The sequence below is a fragment of the Sprattus sprattus genome, assembly GCF_963457725.1.
Source record: "Sprattus sprattus genome assembly, chromosome: 12".
NCBI lineage: Eukaryota > Metazoa > Chordata > Actinopteri > Clupeiformes > Clupeidae > Sprattus > Sprattus sprattus.
In genome coordinates this window covers 13,263,463-13,284,183 of record NC_137910.1, presented here as the reverse complement: position 1 = coordinate 13,284,183, position 20,721 = coordinate 13,263,463, and the positions used below count along the sequence as shown (strand labels likewise).

The following is a 20,721-nucleotide window of genomic DNA, read 5'->3' as shown; positions in this document are numbered from 1 at the left end:
GCCACTAGCCATTGGTGTTTGATTTATACATTCCTTGCCTAATTAGATTGTTGGCAATTACATTTTTTTCCTCTCTGGATAAAAGCAATTTTTAATTTGAACAATTTAAAGATAAAAACGAAAATGCAAAAATACAAAATTAAATGTAAACCGAGTTTTATTTTGCTCTAAGTAGTGTCTTGAAGCACTACCGCATGGTAAACAATGAAAATTAGTACAATTCATTCTGAAAAAAGCTGAGTTAACATGAGTTGTTATAAAGAGGTAACCTACATTAACCCATAAATATTTCTGAACCACTTTCTTATACTTCGATTTAATGAAGGCTCACAAATGAGCAACAATCCTCATTGAGGAGAACAGAAACTTGATGTCGGCAAAGCGACAGCACACACGCACACACCTACCAAAGAAAAAGAAAAAAAAAAGGACAATAACCTTATGTTCCCATGGTATGACAGATGCTATACAATTGGGATGATATGCACATAATCCAAACACTCCTCCAACCTCAGCAAAGAAGTGCCTAGAGAAAGCGCGCAAACAAACACGACCCTGACACAACTGAAGAGGAAGAAGACCACGGAGACGAGAAGAGGGGAGAGGGAAGAAAAAGCAGCATCTTCCAGACCTTCATTCATAATCACATTCTCTCGTCACCGGCAGCTACAGAGGGCCACGGGACAGGGTTTAGGCTCACTTCCCTCCTACATACTGACATCACTTCCTGTCGGCAACATCATAGGGGGACTTGGAGGAATTCTGCAGATGACTAGAGACACACCTTTGCACAAAAGAAAGAAAACTAAACAAAACAAAACAAAAGGAAAAACAAGGGATGTCCTGCTGCCTTATATATAATATAATATATATATAACAAATACAAATAAGGGAGGGGTCAGTGAGTTGTTAGGGCAAACAAATCCAAACAAAACCAAAAGTTTAAAATGTCTAAATCTTACAACCTCATGCAGCTCGTAGATAAGGTATGTCCAACTGTATGCTTGAATGAACAATGCAAAGATATTACACAGAGGTCTCCATATAAAACGCATACTATGTAAAAAGGGCCACTGGGTGACTAGCATTTACATATTGGCATTGTTTTGGTCGACAACCGCTAACCTCACCTCTCCGCAAGACAGGCTAACCACACACACGCGCGCGCGCACGCAACCTTCCAAGAGCATGTACACACATACATACATACATACATACATACATACATACATACACACACACACACACACACACACACACACACACACACACACATGCTGCACAGGGAAGGCGTGCCACCTCAGCACTCGGCTCTTGGTGGTGTGCATTCTAGTTTATCATTTGTGTCCTTATGTACAGTTGTAGGTGTATGAGTGTGAGTGTGTGTTGAGTGTGGGTGAGACTGATTTGTTTGTGCGTGTGAGTGTGTGTGTGTGTGTGTGTGTTAGTAAGTGTGAGAGATCTCAGTCACACATCTCCTCCGGGATCTCGTGGGGGTTGAGGATGCCGGGCACAGACATCTGAAGCTTGTGCTTCTCCTCCTGGGCCTGTCGAAGAGACGCCTCCCGTTCCTCCAAGAACAGGTCTGTGGTGTCCTCGCCTGCAAACTCCTGCAGCCCAGGGAGACGCAGAGAGATGGCGAGGGGAGGATGAGGTGGGAGAGGGCAGGAATGATCAGGATGAAGGGAGACAGAAAGGGAATAGGGAAGGAAGTTGGACAGAGGGAAGAGAGACATGGGAAAAAAAAGTGTGAGTGAGCTGCCCTGGCTTAAAGCTGAAGCATGTCAGAGGCTCCGGTTCTACTGCCTCTACTGCCCTCCCTGCCAGAGATCTGTCAGACCCCCCTCCACACATGCAGACACGCAGATACACACCCAGGCCCAGTTACAAATTAATCCTACTGTACCCCTCTCCTACACACACAGGCAGGATTACATAGTGCACCCATAAACTGGAGCGCACACACACACACAGCCTGACTTCTGGCCCACTAAATCCTGTCCCACTGCACTCTGCCTGACAGTAAATCTGTACTCAGTGACCCTCAGAGACACACACACACACACAGGCTGCTTGCATTCAGGCGTACCCCCCCTGATCCCTCACCCTTATGCAGCTCATGGGAAACCCTGGACCAGTGCTGCGCTTTGTATTTATAGGAGGAGGAAAAAAAAACCTCTACGGCAGCCTGGGTCAACAGCAATACAAATTTAGCAACATTGTAACCGTTCTTTCCCTTTGTATTTATAGGAGGAAAAAAAAAACACTATGGCAACCTGGGTCAAGAGTAACACAGATTTAGTAACATTGTAACCGTTCTTTCCCTTTGTATTTATAGGAGAGAAAAACACTATGTTAACCTGGGTCAAGAGTAACACAGATTTAGTAACATTGTAACCGTTCTGCTCTTTCTGCTATCAAACCCTGGATACAAATGTTTGTATTGCTGTGACCAGTGGAGTGATGGCACTTCTGCCTGGGGTGGCCATAGTAACCGCTCACCTTAATCTGGACCAGGAAGTCCCTCAGGTGCTCCTTGAAGGCTGGGATGTCCTGGTTTAAGCTGAAGAGGCCTGTTACAAACACCTTCACTTGGGCACTGTCAGAGAGAGAGGGGAGGGGGGAAATGAGAAGAACATAAACAATTGCACAATATGCTCAGGTGCCTGGTTTCTTGTGTGTGTGTGTGTGTGTGTGTGTGTGTGTGTGTGTGTGTGTGTGTGTGTGTGTGTGTGTGTGTGTGTGTGTGGCTGGCTTACTCCTGCAGGTGGGGGAAGGCCGTCTTGAGCAGGTTGGCCACATACTCCTGGATGAAGCCCTGGTTGTTGACTGGGCTGGAGGGATTGAGGGCTGTGTTGATCTTGCCCTCCTCCACCAGGTTGAACATGTACGCCAGGATGGAGGCATGCATCGTCAGACCTGCCAGAAACACCAACGCTTGCTTTCACTCATTTTGTTACACACTCTGAGCCAAAGTCTTTCCGGGCGGCCAAGTGAATTTAGGCCCAGTGCAACTACTGGGGAGGGGGTGGGGGCAAAACCACAAACAAACTACATAAACAGCCCTGATCCCTGCACAAGTCCCGCAAGCCGGCAGTCATACACAAACAAACATGCACACTCGTACACTCACCGGCAGTATGCGACGTATCCGTGACAACGGAGAATATGTGCTGCAGGATGTCACAGAAGTAGGTCTGGTAGAAGCTCTGCGCCGCTGCCTCCTCCTGCGCCACGTTCTGCAGGAGTGTGTAGAGGATCTGCAGACCTGCAGCAGAGCAGGCGGAGGGGAAGCATAGCAAGGGTCAGAAGATCTCCATTTAAAAACAATAAAAAAATGTTTTGACACTCAAAGTTTTTTTTAAATTATCGTGTCATTCGATTTGGGGGCTCACCTGTGTCGGCCACATTCCTCATAGTGTGCTTGAAGGCCCAGATGATGGAGTCCAGCACCAGCTTGAACTGGGCTGGCGGGATGGCCAGGAATGCTGGGAAGCAATGGGAATTCACTGCCTGGAGCAGGTAGAAGAAGTGCGTCCTGTGCTCAGGGTATTCCTCAAAGTCCTACACAGAGACAGAGGGGAGAGGAAGAGTCAGGATCTCGGTCAGCAGCAGCAGAGCTTTTTAATTGGGGAGAGAGAGTCCTGTTGTAGACAGTGGAGGGAAGGGCCTTGTTTTAACAACCTTGGGGATCTCACACATGGCCGCTACCTCGGACTGAATGGCGCCTGTGGCACGGAGAGCCGAATAAGCACACCTGGTGAACTAATCTATTTAAGGCAGTGTGAGGTCCAGAGCGTGTCACCTTGTTGATCATGTTCAGAGTGCACTCGAAGACAGCATCAAAAATCTGTGGGATTTCCGTGGTGATGTGCCCGCCAAGTTTGTTTACGATGGTTGCCATGGTGCTGAGCACCTCAGGTTCCCTGGCAGCCGGAACATTCCGCTGGTAATCGATAAGCACAGCATCCAGAAGTGGAGGAACAAAGTTCTCCCCCACCTGCACACACACACACACACACACACACACACACACACACGCACACAGAAACAAATACACAGGGATTAGACAGGATCAGTGGCAGGCACCAGACGTACGCCTGCTTGTGTCGTGTCACAACTAAACTAATCTCAGACAGGAGGTTACAGTCAGGTGCACCCTGGGAACACACCTCAGCATGTACATTTCTAGGTCTCACTCAAGGTTATTTTGCCCCCAAAACAAGAAGAAATAAAACTTACATCTCAAAAAAAGAACTAACAAGTATACAAAATCTTTCTAGTTAACTCTCAGTGGAAATACAGCTATTACCTACAACAGCTACTCAAACTGCACTTGCAGAAACGACTAAAATAGCTTTGGCTGTGAAGTACGTTTCTTAATGCTGACACTTAATCGGTCTCTTCAAACTACTGTACTGAAATTCCTGTCACTGACTAGTCTGGGCGAGTGCATCCTGGGGGTAAGAGCATGCATGCCCACACAGCGTTGGTGCACTGAGCACTGGTTCGGGCCGGGTCAAGCTCACCATCTGTGGGTCGTTGGAGCGGCTGACCCAGCCAGAAATCAGCTTTAGCGTCTCCCGCTTCACTGTCCTCATGCTCCTGATCAGAGGCTGCTTAGTCACCATCTCACCTGTGGCACAGGAAGGAGGAAGGACACTGGTTAGAGAGTACACACACACACACACACACACACACACACACACACACACACACACACACACACACGCACACGACAGACACACACACACACACACACGACAGACAGACGCACACGACAGACACACACAAGACACACAAACACACACACACGACAGACACAACAGACAGACATACACACAACGCACGACAGACACAAGACGCACGACAGACACACACACACACACACACACACACAACAGACAGACACACACACACAGACACAACAGACAGACACACACACACACACGACAGACACACAACAGACACACACACACACACGACAGCCACACACGCAGACACACACACACGACGCACACGACAGACAGACACACACACGTCTCTCCATGACAACTGGATTTAAGATGCTGATAGTTCAATTCTCAGTGGGATGCCTTTCATTTCAGGATCATCATTACACTTTTACATTTCCTCAACTCGTCATCCTATTTATAGAACCACGTAGTCAGTAGTGAATTCTGACCTGGCTTACAGTCATAGTAGCACAAGCTCACAAGAGTGGTTCTCACAAAACACACGCATGGCATAAAACAGATCTGACACACACAGGAGTTAAAATACCCAGTAGATGTGATGTCAATCATGGATGCAAACTGTGCAAGGTAGGATGTTTTACTCACACACACACACACACACACACACACACAGAGACACACACAGACACACACACACACACACACACACACACACACACACTCACCATTGGTCTGGATGGCAGCAGAGATGTTCTCGCTCAAGCACTTGTAGACGTTGAGCATGTCCAGGTAGATGCGCCCCAGCTGGATGACGAAGGGGTGCCCCACGGCCTTGCAGGCCCGCACGTTGGTCTTCAGGATGCTGCCCAGCTGCTTCACCGTCTCTGGGTCTTTCAGGATGTCCACGTTCTGAGCCGGGGGTGGGGTGGGGTGGGGGTGGAGAGGACAGGAAGTGGACGGGGGAGGTTAGTTATGCCACTTCCATACTATTAACAGCTCGTTTGCACTGCTTTTATCCCCCTGTCTTCTTGGGAAGCATTAAAACAAGAACCAAATTGTGAAACAAGTTGATGTTGAGCTACATATAATCCAGGTTAAAAATATTTATGTATTAATATTGGAGCAAACCTAATATTTGCTTTAAAGAATGCAGGGGGGAGGATTTGTGCAATTAGGTCTACATTTGAAGATGTGGATGCTGACCTCCCTCCAGACACACACCCAGCCCTGGAGCAAAGGATGAGTATAGACGTATGTGTGTGTGTGTGCGTCTTACCTTGGTGGCCTGCTGGATGATGCTGTCCCACACCTGGTTGGGCAGCAGCATGTACTTCTCTATCAGGTGCTCCTGCACGGCCTGGTCCGTCTGCGCTCCGATCATGTAGCCCACCGCCTCGTAGAACGTGTGCACCTGGAATAACGACCAGATGACAGATAGAAAGATAGATAGATAGATAGAGAGATAGAAAAGGAAAGAGAGAGAGGAAGAAAGAAAGAAAGTACAGGAAAAGAAAGCAGTTGTGTTGACTATACAGGTCCCGATGGGGGAAACAAAGGCAGAGTGCAAACAAATAATGAACGCTTCCCGAGATACAACTGCTGATTTTCTGCTCAACCCCGAGGCTAGCAGCTCATTTCAGCCAATTTCCTGCCTCTAAGCCTCTGCAAACGACCAGAGACAGTTAACTGCGGCGAAGTTGCTTCCAGTCCTAGACCACACTACTGTGGGGGCCATGAGGCCAAGGTGGAGAGAATGTGTTCTACGCTTCACACAAAGGCAATACACTTCTACACTTCCATGTCCTCCCACAGATCATACAATCATGCTGTCAAATGAGCTGGTATACTGCTAGAATGCAGAAGCAACCGATCAATAATTTGACAAAGTTAGCGTATTGGCAAAATCAACATAACATCAAGATGGGGCAAGAGATAACTTTGACTGTGTGCTACTGAGACAATGTGGCGGACCTTTAAAGAAGAGGAAGCACCTCTATGATCATATATACGTATGATATATACAATACATATACATACATAATGCAGAATATAAGACGATAATGCAACAGCTAATCTATGACAATCTCAGGTCCGTCTGGCAGTAGGTGTGTCTAGAAGGTGGGCTTAGAGGCAGATATCAGGAGGTCTTACCTGCTGGGGCTGGAGGTCACAGATGATGGTGTTGATGTTGTTGAGGATCTCATCAATGAAGGGCATCACCTCTCCCACCTGCACCTGGACAAAGTGTCGCCGGCACTTCTGGGCGATCTTGATGAAAGTGTCGCACGCCATGTCTTGCACGCCATCGTGGGTCTCTGCAAAACATTGAGGCTCATTAGCATACCACAGTACACAAGAAGGTGAATGTATACAAACCCTGTTCGCAAATAAGATGGTAAGAGGACATGCTGAGACGTCCGTGCTAAACTGTAGCAGATAGCCTACTGCCAAACACTCACCGTGCATGAACTCGAACAGCTTGTTGACGACAGTCTTGAGGAACTTCCAGTGGGCACGCAGGAACCGTGGGTACTGGCCCACGATGTACATGATGTTGGAAGCGATGATGGCTTTGTTGTCTTTCCCCCTCTTCTGCTCACATAGTCCCAGGAGGTCCTGAGCCACAAACACATCAAACAAACACTCATCAATTCAGAACTGCTATTTCTATTCTTTATTAATGATTGCAATCATTTCCAGTTATTGTTCCAGCTAATTGGTTATATATGGAGTGTTACGGGGGTAAACTGTAAATAGTTTGTGATGATTAATCAGAACAGAACTAACGTAGATGCTTTGCACTAGTCAGTCTTTCCTGACCACCTCAGATGAAAAACTGGACCTTACGTATCATACTAATCCATTTAGTCTTCACCCACCTTGATAACAGTGACCAGGAACCTCTTCTCGTCCTCCTCGTGCATGGCTCCACTGATGGAGCCTATGGCCCAGCAGAGCGTGTTCAGGTTCTTCCAGGACCACTCCGTCCCGTTCACCTGGTTGTGCAGCTTCTCGGTCATGATGCGCTCCGTGTCGGCGTAGTCCAAGTGAGTCAGGTATACTGAGGACCACGAGGTGGAGACGGGCGGAGCAGAAAGAAAAAAGAAAAAGAAAATCGTTTTAACCCATGATACTGAAAGGGTGAGGTTGAGCTTAAAAAGCCAGTTGTAATTTGACTGTATAATTGGTGCTCTAGGACGCATGAATAGACAAAAGGCTAAGCTCTAACGAAATTAAAAGTTCAAAGTTCAAAGCACTTTATTTGTCAAGTAAACAAACCAACAAATGCCTTCTGGGTCGTGGAGAAGAACACTCACCAAGCGTCTCCCTCATGTTCTTGTAGAGGTTGATGGAGTCCGTGTCCTTCATGAACTCCCGCACCACCTCGCCCTGGTCGTTCTCCACCACCAGCACCTCCTCCGGCTTGGCCATACGGCTCACCATCAGCGTGCGCACCTGGGGGAGAATGGGGGGAGGAGGGGGGTTTGTGAGCAGAGGAGTCCTCCCCTGATCTAGTGGGCAACACTTCAGCAGTTAGAAAACTGTGCATGAGGAGGAGGAGGAGGAGGAGGTGGAAGAGGAGGTTTCTAAAAAAATTAAGTTTCCGTGTTTAGCTGTGCGTATCTGCAAGCTGCTTCAGCTGAGGGCTTGCTGTTGATTATACCATGGGGAGGTAGGAAAACTGCTTTCAGCTAACGACTTTTTTGGGGGGGGGCTTGTTGCCTTTTAATGAGGTAGGACAGTGAAGGTTTTGGACAGTGGGGAAAGAGGTGGGGAGTGGGGTCGGGAAATGACAGCAGGTCGGATTCGAACCCATGTCCCCATGCTACTGCTTGCTTCACATTGCCCCACTGCTAACGGCTTTTGACGTTCTGGGCTTCCATCAGACTTTGGGTAAGTAGACACTTACCTTGGAGAGGACCGGCAGGTAGAGCTGCCTCCTGGGGGGCACGTCGAAGTGCTGGCTGCCTGACAGGAGCGGCGAGGTGGAGGTAGAGAAGGGGCTCTCGCGGTACAGCTCGGCCGCCAGGTGGTTCCAGTACTCCAGGCAGATCTTGAAGATTTCCGTCTCCTCCACCTCCGAGACCAGCAGCATGTAGTGCAGAGCCTGGGAGGAAGGAAGACAAAAGATGGAGAGATTGAGGGGACTGTGCTAACGTCAGTGTGATACCAGACACACAGAGAGCCGTCAACCAAGACAGATCGGGCAGATCAGAGAGAAGGCTGCCGGGGTGCTGCTTAAGGAGCAGTGGAAGCAGAAGCATGTGATGGGCTGAAAGATAAGCATGCAAGTTTCTGGCTTATTTTAAAGTTGACACCACTGTTTCGCAACTTAGAGGTGGCAGGGCCTGCGTAGCACTAATAAGGCCATGGCGCAGTGGTGACGATGCTAATCAGAGGGTTAGAGTGGGAGGAGAGGTGCGGGGGCAGAGGAGATAGCAATCATAGTCTGGCCTGGCTTGGGATAAAGAAGGCCAGCTCAATCAATCAATGACAAAGATTGATTGATTGATTGATTGATTGATTGATTGAGGAGGCCGGCTGGAGGCCGGGGAGCCTCACCTCCATGAGGGTCTCCCGCAGGTTGAGCCTCTTCTCGATGAGCTGGCCGTGCTCCTTGAGGAAGGTGCAGAGGAACAGGCTTAGGTTCTGGATGAAGTTCTGCTCGTCGTCCTTGCCGTTGGCGTAGGCCAGGCGGATGTTGGTGTTCAGAGGAAGCATCTGTTATGGGACGAGGAAAAAATGCCTTTGAGGTCAAGGTAAAGAAGATGACACTGACGGCATGTCAAAAACATGCAAAACATAAAAATTCCAAAGCAAAAAAAAATATTCAAACAAGACATCTTGTGTTTTGTCTGGTAGAAGCAGTACCTGTTTGAGCTGCATCATCGTGAGTGTGAACAGTGTGACAAACTGCTCCTCATACTGACTCACGCTCACACCGGCGATCTCCGTCAGGCACTTCAGCGTCACGTTGCGGAACATGGGCACGTTTAGGAACTGTACAGATGAAGGGGGCAGAGCAACACGTCTTTTACGACCAGCTGGTAACAGAACACCCTTACGCATGTCGTCGTTTGGTCGTTAATATCTTAACTAGGCGGACTGAAACACCATAGTATCATCTGAGGTGAACTAAAGCACATACCTTATATACAAGAGTGCTGATGAGCTTGGTTTCAAATATGTAGCCCAGTGGTATCCAGTTGAGAAACCGAAGCAACGTTTCTAATGTGGCGTGGACCAGTGGGGCATTCTGGGAGTTTTCCTATGGAGCAACAAAGACCAGAAACGAAATGTATGTTTGATTTCCTCACGGCAGAAACAAAGACAGACAAACGCTCAAAGCCTGATACATACCATGACAAACTGGCAGAGCTGGAAAATCTGGGAGAATTCATTACACATGCTAGAGAAAAAAACAAAACAAGAAATGAGTGTTAATAATAAAAGGACAGCAGACTTGAATATGACAGCTTTGCCAGTAAACTTCTGAATATTAGTCTATTGATCAACACTGACTATATCAAAACAACTCATAAAGTGCAAGAGTGGCTTTATTCTTATTTTACCTCAGTACAGCACCCGCATGCTTGAGTTTAAGAGGCTGATGTTTACTTAGCCCGTTTCCATCGTTTTAGCTCGATCTCAAAGCTGTGTCACAGCCTTAAAGCCATCTCAAGGTCTCAGTGTCTCACCTGTCTTTAAGGTGCTTGGCTTTGACCTGGGTCATCTGTCCACTGGAGAAATCAAACACCTCCTCGCTCAGCAGCTTCAGGATGACCATGTTGTTCTGGCACAGGCTCTCGCTGGTGCGGCTGGCGCCCACTATGTCACTGATGAAGGTGGGCCAATGCTTAGGCCACTCCTGCTTAAGGATCTACATGTGTGCACACACACGCACAGAAAATACACTCCAATTTGTAACTCTGTATAGTTAGAATGCAGACATCACTGCAGGAATACAGACATATATATATATATATATGGCCTCATATCGACATGACATGTTTTCCATTTATTTTTATATATTTTTTATAAATATAAAAGTATTTACAAATCAAATCACAAAAATGTAGGACAAGTAGACCTTACCTGCACCAGGATCATATTCAGCTTTCCTATGTATACCTTCTCTTTCTGCAATGTCACATAAGAACAGTGTCACAAAGAGGAATAACAAAAATCAAAGAAAAACTGAAACCGACTCAATATGTCAATATGCATAAGGCCTATCCGAGCTGCACCACTCACCTCAACACTTGCTGCGTCAGATGACGTCTTGATTATCAGACCGACAACATACTTTTTGATTCCTGCACACAAGCAGATAAAAAGACAGAACGTTACAGTCTGCTTATAGACAGAACAGGCCACAGGCAGAGCCAATCCTGACACATATAAGGGTTTATGACAGTGGAATAAATCTGAAGGAAAATAAAAAAACAAAAACCCAGCACATTTCAGAGAACTGGTTACAATCTTTCTTGCCATGCATAGCTCAGTGAGTAAACTAGTGTGCGCCAGATTTGGTTGTAAAACTTGAAATTGATGAATTTTATTTTCTTAAAGTGTTTGGAGATATTTGCCAATTGTGCTACTGGGAATGATCAATGACATTATTCCCTTTGAACAGGACAGGAGGGGGGGGGGAACAAAACAAAAAAAGCTTTTAGAGACATTGCCCTTTGGAAGATGACAGTTCTAGCTCTATCCACATTTGCTAGGAGCATCATCACATGACCACAGTAATGTGTAGAGAACCAATCACAGACCCGGATGCAAGGCAGAACGCTGACAGGTGAAATGACATACTTGCCAGTCGCCCTGCATTGGTTAGCCACTTGAACAAAACTCAGGCATCTACGGTCAGAAGTGGGAAGTCTTAGGTCAATGATGGAAAGAAAAAAAGCTAATAGCTTGGAGGGGAAAACAAAAAGAAGTGACTTTATAATGAAATGATTAGTTTTGACTTCTTACTTTCTTAACCTAAAATGAAATAAAAGCTTTGATTAGAGGCCAAACAAAGGGCTATTCAGCATTAAGACTCCTGTAATGTATCTTATCTTACAATTACATACTTATTATGGGCTGCCTTAAATCCTCTTAATTAAAAAAAAATTGTGGTAGCAACTTAACATGGATGTAGAACAATTGACAATTTCTCTTACTTGTTAAGCTGTTGAGATGTGCAAAAGAGTACCGACTGAATCCTATTAGTAATCTGGAGTCAAAAGCTCTTCAAAAGAACACATATATCCTGTTAGCATTAAAATGTGACCCTCTAGTCTCTGTGCACTTAAAACATTAGAGACTTTCCCAGCTCTGTGCTGCTGCTGATGATGATGATGATGATTACATGAGTCTGAGGATTGTGAGTGATGGAAAAGCATGAGAAAATGGGTGGACGCTAAATTAAAAGAGGCATGTGTAGTTCACAACTTCATTCTCCTCAATGCCTGGTGACATACCATTATTTGGCAGAAAGGGGGCAGCAAAGTATGGGACCTTTAATGAGAGCCAATGAACTATGGGCTTGTCAATCAAAGGGTAAGAATCTATTTCATTTCACAAATTACACATTCTGACAAAGAAAATAATAAAAAAAGAAAATCAACCATATTCTAGCGCACACACACACACACACACACACACACACACACACACACACACACACACACACACACACACACACACACACACACACACACACACACACCCCTTAGGTAGAATGAGGAGCAGAGAAGCTGGCCAAATTACACCCCAGGGACAAACGGTAATAGTTGGAGTATTTAACTTCATAACCCTATTGCTGTGCAGATCATATAACACTGAGAACTGAATCATCATATGGGTACAGTAGTGATTAGAGAAGGACATGCTCAAATCTATTTCATGGGGAAAAAACTATTGTAAACTATACAAATAAATAATCAAAATAAATCAAGCTTCATAGATAAATAACTAACTAACAAGAGGCTTCAAATACATGGGATAAAAATCCACATGTGAAAGCTTTTTGTGGCAGTCTTGTCTGCAGCTAAATCAGGTGAAGGCATAGCTGTAAATGACAATATTGAACAGTGGCTGCAACAGATATCACCGATGATCATTCCTATGCAAGGCACTTGCCAAAAGCATTCAGTATACCTTTACATTTATGCGACACAAGTTAGAACTTATCTCTTACAATAACAAACAGCCTTCACAATATGCCTGTTGGGAGACAGCTCCGCTGCGAAAAGCATGTTCTTGCTTTGACTTGCCTTTTTCTGCAGTGGAAAAGGGCCGCCACAGTACTGAATCCAATCCTTTCGGAGAGGGCACTGCACCCAGCAAGCAGAAACGCACACCAGCATGCTTAGCGGAGAACACGGTTCAGCTTGGCAACGGCACGTCTGGGTTGCTAAATGTGAATATGTGGCCGCGAACGAAAAGCGCCTTACTATCGAGTGCTGTTGTCGCAGCAGTCAGTCGGCACAGCATCTTGCCCAAACCCCCTAACAGCTAGGGAGGAGACTTTGTCCACTGGGGTGTCATGTGCGGAATTGAAAAACTGCTCATATGAAGCCATTTGATTGGTCAGCTTAGAAAATAAAAGCTCCTTTGACCTTTTTCTTGGCCTTGGGTCAGAGATATAAGCACGGATGACAAGGCAGTGTTGGACGAAACGTACCTTCACACTGGTTTCGTGGTAAAATCTTCCATCTTGTTTTTATAACCGTTTCCAGAATCTGCAGGGCATAGTACTGTAATGCCAAAAGAGAAAGAGTCGTTAACGGCATCGGTTTCACCCAAGCAGGTCAAAACATGTCACCACAGCTGTGCAGTTTTACCACCAAAAATTATTACGAAACAAAACAAAAAAAAGGCCTGAATTGAGCCTGCCTGAAATGTTTTAAAATGTTCCTTTTAAGTAAAACAAACATGAAGGGGGAGAAAAAAAAAAAAAAAGAAATCTGATTTGACAGGTTTTCATGCAGATTTTCAGTGGGGTTAAAATAACTCTCTATGAGCCGCTATTTGGATGAAAACCCTGTAGCAGTCCTGCTGTTATTCCCTGCATCACACCAGAACAGTGAAGACAGCAAAGAGAGGAGGGAGACGGAGGAAGGCAGGCCAACGCATACGCCTCAGAGTTGCTCACTGCTTCAGACACTGCCAAGCAGCACAACAAAATGAACGACATCACCCAAAAAAGGTGTGAAACAAACTGAAAACAAAAAAGTTGCTGACCCCTGCAGAGTGCCAGAATGGAATTATCTCTGCTTTCTTCATATTTTCATTGGTTTCTTTTCTGGGGTCAAAAAAAAAAATGGTCAAGTCAAATAGCCACGCCCTCACAGCTCATTTGCTGAAGATTAATAGATAAATAAATAAATAAATAAATAAAGAGCTGAACAGTTAAGACAATATGGGAAGTCATTCTTAATGTCTGTTTTCACCTTGAACTGGTGTGCCTCGTAAGAACAGCAAGACAAACCACAGGTTTAATTTCACACCCTCAAACGCTGTAGTGTGATATGCTTCTCATTCTGGTTTGGTCTTTCAGAAATGCAAGGCCAACTCTTAGTTAGTGTACTTGTTAATGTCACTAGTGTTATTCGGATCAACAGTATTTCAGCTGTAGGGATCATTGACTTTAAGGTGCAGTAAGTAGTTTTTGTTGCAAAAAACTTTAAAATGCTGGAAGGTCTAAAATGAAGATGTTATTCTGAGCTGACAGGGAACATATACATGTTCCTGTGCACACTGTGCATCTTGAGTCATTGTTCACATATTTTATGCATTTGTTCATATTTTACAGGGAGACTTAAAAACATGGAAAACCTGAAACAAAGAACCAAGAGGTATAGAATGCAAGAATAGGACGCTTCTTTCTATTATGTCTTCACAAGGGTGTTGTGAGTATAGAACGAATTTGAGCTATTCATGAGATTGTTCTGACAACCAAAACTACTCACTGTACCTTTAAGAGGTGAGGGGTAGGGGAGGGGCAAGGCTGAGAAATCAAGAGATGCACAGCAAGCTGTTAATGTTCCAAAGCCATGGGGTAAAGGGTTGTAGAGGGGGGACGTTTTCAACACAGCTATTGTAGTTATTAAAGGTGAACTTGAAGGTTGGACTGCCCTTAATGCTAAACCACTTAGAACCTACAAAACCTGAAGTTTTCCAAACCTTCATGTTGTTGCACCTTTAATTTCCGTTCAACATAAACATGACAAAGGAGGAGGAGCACATAGAAAACAGTTACAAAAAGCAACAGCTCCTTCCTTACAGACATGTTTTATTCTGCCCCGCCCCATTATTATTTCCTTGTTTGTTTGTTTGGAGGGATAACAGAAAGAGAGTTAGGAGCTGAAGAAAGTACAGTGAATGCGAGATCAGACACAGGGGAGACATGAATGATCCCTACAGGAGAAATAGCTGCTGCTAGCACTTGGCTGTGATGAGGTCTAGATAGAGTCTGGCTGCGGTTTCCGGAACCCTCCCTCAGCCCAATGAAACAAATGCAATAGAAAATTGATGAACAGTATTCAGTCAAAGGGAATCAAAAGGGTAGACCTTGTGGAGGCCTGCCGCCCAAGCCTAGCTGTGTCAAGATGCACAGGAAGACACACCCCTTTTCTTCCTATTACAAGCAATCAACAATAATGGAACATTATGATTAATATCAAATATTAACACCTTCAATTAAGTAAAATACAAGCTGTTTAAAAAAATAAAAAAAGCAATTTAGAGAATAAATATAGTTAAGAGCCAAATGTTAAGGAGGTGCTTTACTAACAACACTTTTTTTTCTGTTTGATTTTTTTCTTTCCTTTTTTTTTAAGTAAGAAAAATTAAGACTTTAGACAAACTTAAAAAGGGTTTACCTTTTCTGCTTTCTCTGTTCCTCTAATGACCTCACTTTTGGGTAAATTACTTGTTTGAACTTAAAAAATACTGTTGATAGATCAACTCAAACATTAGTAATGACTTGTCAAGTGTTAAGAGCAATGTCACAGGCAAGCAAAAAAAAAGGCAAACTGGTTTACCATTACTTTGAGGAAGTCTTTGAAATATTGAAGAGGCTGCAACTTCCACACAAACATCATTGGCATGACACGCTACCATGAAGTAATGGAAACGGGTCACATTCAGTTTGCTCACTCCAATCAAGACCAAATCAACGAATTTCTTTTTGTCAAGGAGATAAAAAAGCTTTGATCTGGAACATTTTGCCGCCATCAGTTGCCATGCGAAGAGAGATTTGAGGACGAAACTGGCCGCAGCCTGAGTCGTTCAGTAAAAGGACTTGGCATTATGGGAAAAGACTGGGCACTGTGCAGAGGCATTTCACTGTAAACAGTGGATCGTCACACAGTGCCTTGAACTTGGACTGTGAGTTTTCTCGGTTGAGAACGGAGGCTCTCAAAGGGTGGGAGGGCAAGGAGTTTATTCGTTTCTATGTGTATTTGGCAAGTGTGTGTGTATTAGAGAAGGAGAGGGGGGTTGTTAAAGGGTTATCTGAAGATACTCCAGCGCCATCACTCCAAATGATTCACTCCACCCGAGAGACAAAAACAAAAGACCCCCCCCCCCTTTCAAAACACATCAAGGGCAGGAAACAGGTGGTTACACGTGGGGCACAGCACAGATAGGCGATCAGAGATCTGTTCTTGATCAGGTCTACTGTGAAACATTCTGCTCAAGAAATCTGACAGGACTTCCTCAAAGTAGAGAAACGGCCTTCCTCCACCTGAGTTGCCAGGCTTACTTTGGTGTTCATGTTCTGCGAGAACTCCAAGATGGTGTCTACTCTGGTCCAGGCATCCGGATGTTCTTTCAAATGGGTCAACACCTCCTGTGCCATTCTTTGCTGAAAAGATAATCCCCAGGCAGGTAACTGACATTAGTAATTTATTACAGACCCCAATTTCAGAAGTTATTACTAGTTGGTGCATCATTTGTGACAACTCTTTTGGTATGTCAACAACAACGATCTAACATTCAACAGCATAACAATTACAATGTCAAAAAGTGTACTACTACTATGTGTCAACAATTGGGATTAGCCATTCTTACCTGAGGTCCCACACCGTGGTAGAGACAATTCACAACATTGTCCAGCAGGTTTATATCCAGTTTCTGGTTGAAGTCCAGCAGCTGTCGCGCTGCATGGTCGGCTAACATTGTCATAATTGCTGGCATAGAGCTCTGCAAGGACAGGGAGGTGAGGTTATGGGGGCAGAGAAAACATCCAGCAGGCAAAGTCATGTGAATTGAAAGTTTGGGCACACAATTCCAAACAGCTGACTGTATCCACCCCACCGTGCCCCCCCCACCACCACCACCACCACCCAACACAATAAAGGTCTACTATCAACAAGCCTTAAATGACCTGCTCTGAGTTCTGTGCAGTGTCCATCCACTTCTTTTTTACCCCACATAAATAGCTTGTAAAAAAGACTTCACCAAAACGCTTTCATGTAAAGTAAACAACAGGGGGCCTAAATACTAAGCTGGCTGTGGACACCAGAAAGCACATGGTTGTGCTTAACCAAAGAGTATGCATGCCAGGGCACATTCAGTTCATCTCCACAATAGGAGCACGTGCACCTCTGCGCGTCCAACGACGTCACATTGTTTACATCTGCAGCTGACAGGCGTGGCCCAATCTTTCTTCGCGATTTTCTGTGTCTTCAACCTCAAACAACAGCCAATTAATTAAACATATCAGTCGTGCGCATGCAGTAGGGTTTGTTTATATGCGGCAATTTCTGTAAATGGTAGGACAGCCTGATGCCATTCGGTCCAAGAATCGACAAGGCGAGAAAACTTAATGAAGTCAATCTAGTCTTTGCTTCCCGTGACATGCCATGTCTACAAATGTATTTGAATTTTCACAGATGACTCCCTTTACAATGATCATACAACTAGACGACTCAAAACAGCAGTTTTGTTATTAACACTAGCTATGTGCACACTTGTCAAGTTAATCACGGTTATAGACATGTCTAGTTAACTATCCAACACAAGCTCGCCTACAAGACTATATGGTAAACCCATTTCAACGTCCACAATAACTAGTGAACAAGCTTTGCCGAGTGTAATATCGGTTAAGCAATTTATATCCTTAAGCCGAAGTGGACTTTCTAAACTGCTAGCTTGAGTGTCCAACCAACTTTGCAATGATTGCGCCAAACAAGATTAGCTCATTGTTGGCCTAGGTACGTTAGTGGTTTGAGTAACTGCTCAAATTACACTCGGCTGCAGGTAGCAGAATTACAATCCATGTTTGATATCTTGTAACGTTATCAGTATGTCAGTACGCAACTCTATTACCATTTCAATAAAGCTAACGCTAGGAGATAACTTACGTCTGAATAATATTTCGTGCTGTAACAGTTAGCCGTTGGCTAAACAGCGAGTCAAGTACACAACAGGTTCCAAATCACGAGTGGGCTGTTTACAACACTGTACTCCTAACTACAGAAAAGGTAGCATTTGTCAGTTCGTAAGTTATCAAAATGTAAGTTGCGGACAAATTTGAATAACTTGTGACATGAAACAGTCCACAAATACATAAGTTACACCAACACACGCATCATGCGGTCACTCCTTCACGCGATTTACAGAGATGACACTGACTTTGTCTTTCCCAAGTTGTATGGGTCTACCCGTTTCCACGCCAATGTTACCCCTCCCACCAACATGCTGCTTGGCGCAGCAAGCAAACAGTCGGACAAGTGAGTGCTAGCTAGCAACACAGCTTAGATATAAACACGGCATTACCTCGAAAAACAACAGAAAAACATCTACAATGCAGTTGTCGTTAACTAGGTTTAGGACTCTTGTCAGTCGTTTGTCGGGTTTGCAGTGACGTTATCAAGACAAAAGTTGTGTGGAAAATTTGCAGCTCACTTGGCCAACGTTACCGTTAGCGGCAAAGTGCCTTTCTCCTGCAATGTTAACATGAACTGAGCACCCTGATCATACCCCGTTAGCTAAGCGGCTAACGTTTACGTTCATTGTAATGAGCTGACCACCAAACGTTAGCTACCGTTGCAAGGCGTAAGTGAAACAGCCTTTATGCTAAATTTGTTTATAGCATGACGTATACTCCACTACCTATCCGACATTGAGAATCGTGAGAATTAGCCAGTTAGCTGACTAAGAAGGCAGCTGGGTTCATTCAATCCTGACTCACACAACTGCTTCTAGCTAGCTTACATGAAAATCATAGACACCCATTCACAGCACGAGTTCTGTCACACAGCCGCAATACCTAGTAACGTTAGATAGCTAGCTTTACAGTCCTAGCTGCAAAGAACACCCTCGACCTTTTAATGTTACTTACCTACGATTAATCTGTGATGTGCTTCTTTGGTTTTATTCCCAAAGTGAAGTAAAACAAATAACAGTGACAATTTTACAGCACTGTCCCCACGTATAAACCCAAAGGATATAATGTTAAGGTTAACCCGTAAGTTTTAACACAGCACTGAGCGTTACCTACCAAAAATCCAAGCCTTTGCCTGAAAGAGGGATGGCTTTTACGCCACGAACTTACAAAAGCTGTCTAGCTTCAGTATTCCAGTTGCTTGGTACTTGCTAGTGTGCTAGCATGAGCTACCTAGCTACAGCTAAAAAGGCTGTCTATCCCCTAACGTTAGACAGCCCCTGTTCCACTATAGCTATGATAACGTTGGTTGTTGGATGGTGAGGACCACTGATGTGGAATTCGCACCAATAATCACGGCAAGCTGAGTAACTTCGTACTCCGATGCATTTTACGAAATAAAATAAAGCTTAATTTATAAATGATATCTTTACTGAGATAAATTTTGCAGCGGGCGGTTTGAGAGACTGTGAGCCTGCGCCTGTTCTCCTCTCAAGCAACAAACTCATAACCGGTTGAAACCGGTTCAGACTGGGAGATTCCATCTCGGTTTAGTTTTCAGCCGATGGCGCCTCGGAAAGTTTGGACTAACGTCACGCCCATATTTGCTTTCAATTGGCTCGGCCTTCAAATGGTCCACCCTTGTTTCACATCTATTGGAGTACAGAAGTGTCAATTTGTTTCAATTCTTTCAGGCGCCCACGCGACCGCTCCACCCGTGGTCAGAAAAAGAAGGCGGACTCCCAGCCGAAGCTACAGAATGGAGTTCAGTTCGTGTCTCCCTTACATGAGTGGCAAACAGTGCTGTCAATACTGATATTAAATTGTGTGTCGCGAGTCTGCTAACTTACAAGTTGTTAAGTATCTTTACCATTGGCTCTGGACCGTTGAATGACATTCGCACGAGTGTTCTGTAATGTCAAATTCTTTATCAAAGACTTAGCCAAAATGAAACAAACGTTAGAGGTTACTACATTTTCCTGACAAATGCTGACAAATAAATGCAATGTAGTACGTCTTTAATACAGTGATAACTTGTCTGTCAAGGACGTCCTCATTGTGACTTCATTTCGGATGTTGGTAGGCTACATACACTTCCACCGTTTGTAAGCTGGTAATTTTCCACTCGCCACGAAGGGGAGTGGTTGCTCTCAGACAGGGCATGTTAGACGCATGGCATGAGGATTTAAAAAAATGTGTAAACGTGAGTCTGGATATCGTAAGGTTCTAACAGAGATGGGATATGATTCTAAATGACACTTCCACGAAGACTTAAGTCTTGTTCACACTGATTAGAACTCTTGTCCATATGTTCAATAGGCTGAAGGCGCAGTTACAGCGGATGCAAAAATGATTAGCCTAGTTTTTTTTTCTCGCACGTCACGTGATTCTACGCCAGTTGATGGAAAAATACAGGACTTTCTGTAGGGAGTGTGTACTGCTTTACAAAGCTTGGAAAGTGTCCAGCAGAAATACACATTATTACGGTTATTTTGTGAAATATATCATCCTAATTTTAATTTTCTTTAAAGAATGAGCGAGATAAATGGTATTCATCGTTATACAAACATTCTGAGAATGTTTTATTATAGATTTGATGGTTGGTTAATATAGGTTAGCACATGTTTGACTCGGAAT

General features: G+C 44.6%; 1 protein-coding gene across 3 annotated transcripts; it reads right to left on the bottom strand.

Moving 5' to 3' along the window:
* xpo1b (exportin 1 b) lies at positions 1-19,507 on the bottom strand. 3 transcript variants are annotated; one of them, XM_080848780.1, is made up of 25 exons: positions 19,201-19,507; positions 16,767-16,898; positions 16,459-16,560; positions 13,375-13,447; positions 10,953-11,014; positions 10,794-10,838; positions 10,397-10,578; positions 10,059-10,107; positions 9,847-9,966; positions 9,570-9,698; positions 9,261-9,419; positions 8,608-8,805; positions 8,015-8,153; positions 7,577-7,758; positions 7,157-7,313; positions 6,849-7,012; positions 5,974-6,108; positions 5,423-5,606; positions 4,530-4,636; positions 3,806-4,000; positions 3,396-3,564; positions 3,134-3,268; positions 2,760-2,919; positions 2,503-2,599; positions 1-1,610 (listed from the first exon to the last, which is right to left on the bottom strand). In XM_080848780.1, exons 2-25 carry the CDS (start codon positions 16,890-16,892, stop codon positions 1,464-1,466), a joined length of 3,216 nt encoding a protein of 1,071 aa, XP_080704906.1. In that variant the 5' UTR covers positions 16,893-16,898; positions 19,201-19,507; the 3' UTR covers positions 1-1,463. The 3 variants fall into 3 exon arrangements, with proteins under 3 accessions (XP_080704906.1, XP_080704908.1, XP_080704907.1); XM_080848782.1 differs by lacking the exons at positions 13,375-13,447; positions 16,459-16,560; positions 16,767-16,898; positions 19,201-19,507 and adding exons at positions 11,514-11,617; positions 11,870-12,135; XM_080848781.1 differs by lacking the exons at positions 13,375-13,447; positions 16,459-16,560; positions 16,767-16,898; positions 19,201-19,507 and adding an exon at positions 11,514-12,135.
* Between the last annotated feature and the right edge of the window lie 1,214 nt (positions 19,508-20,721).

Excerpts from the sequence above, each read along its gene's own strand:
- xpo1b (XM_080848780.1), bottom strand. The coding sequence starts at position 16,892 with ATGCCAGCAATTATGACAATGTTAGCCGACCATGCAGCGCGACAGCTG. Across the intron at positions 9,699-9,846 it reads TCAGCACTCTTGTATATAAG|TTCCTAAACGTGCCCATGTT; the intron begins GTATGTGCTTTA and ends TCATCTGTACAG. Across the intron at positions 8,154-8,607 it reads ACCTGCCGGTCCTCTCCAAG|GTGCGCACGCTGATGGTGAG; the intron begins GTAAGTGTCTAC and ends ATTCTCCCCCAG.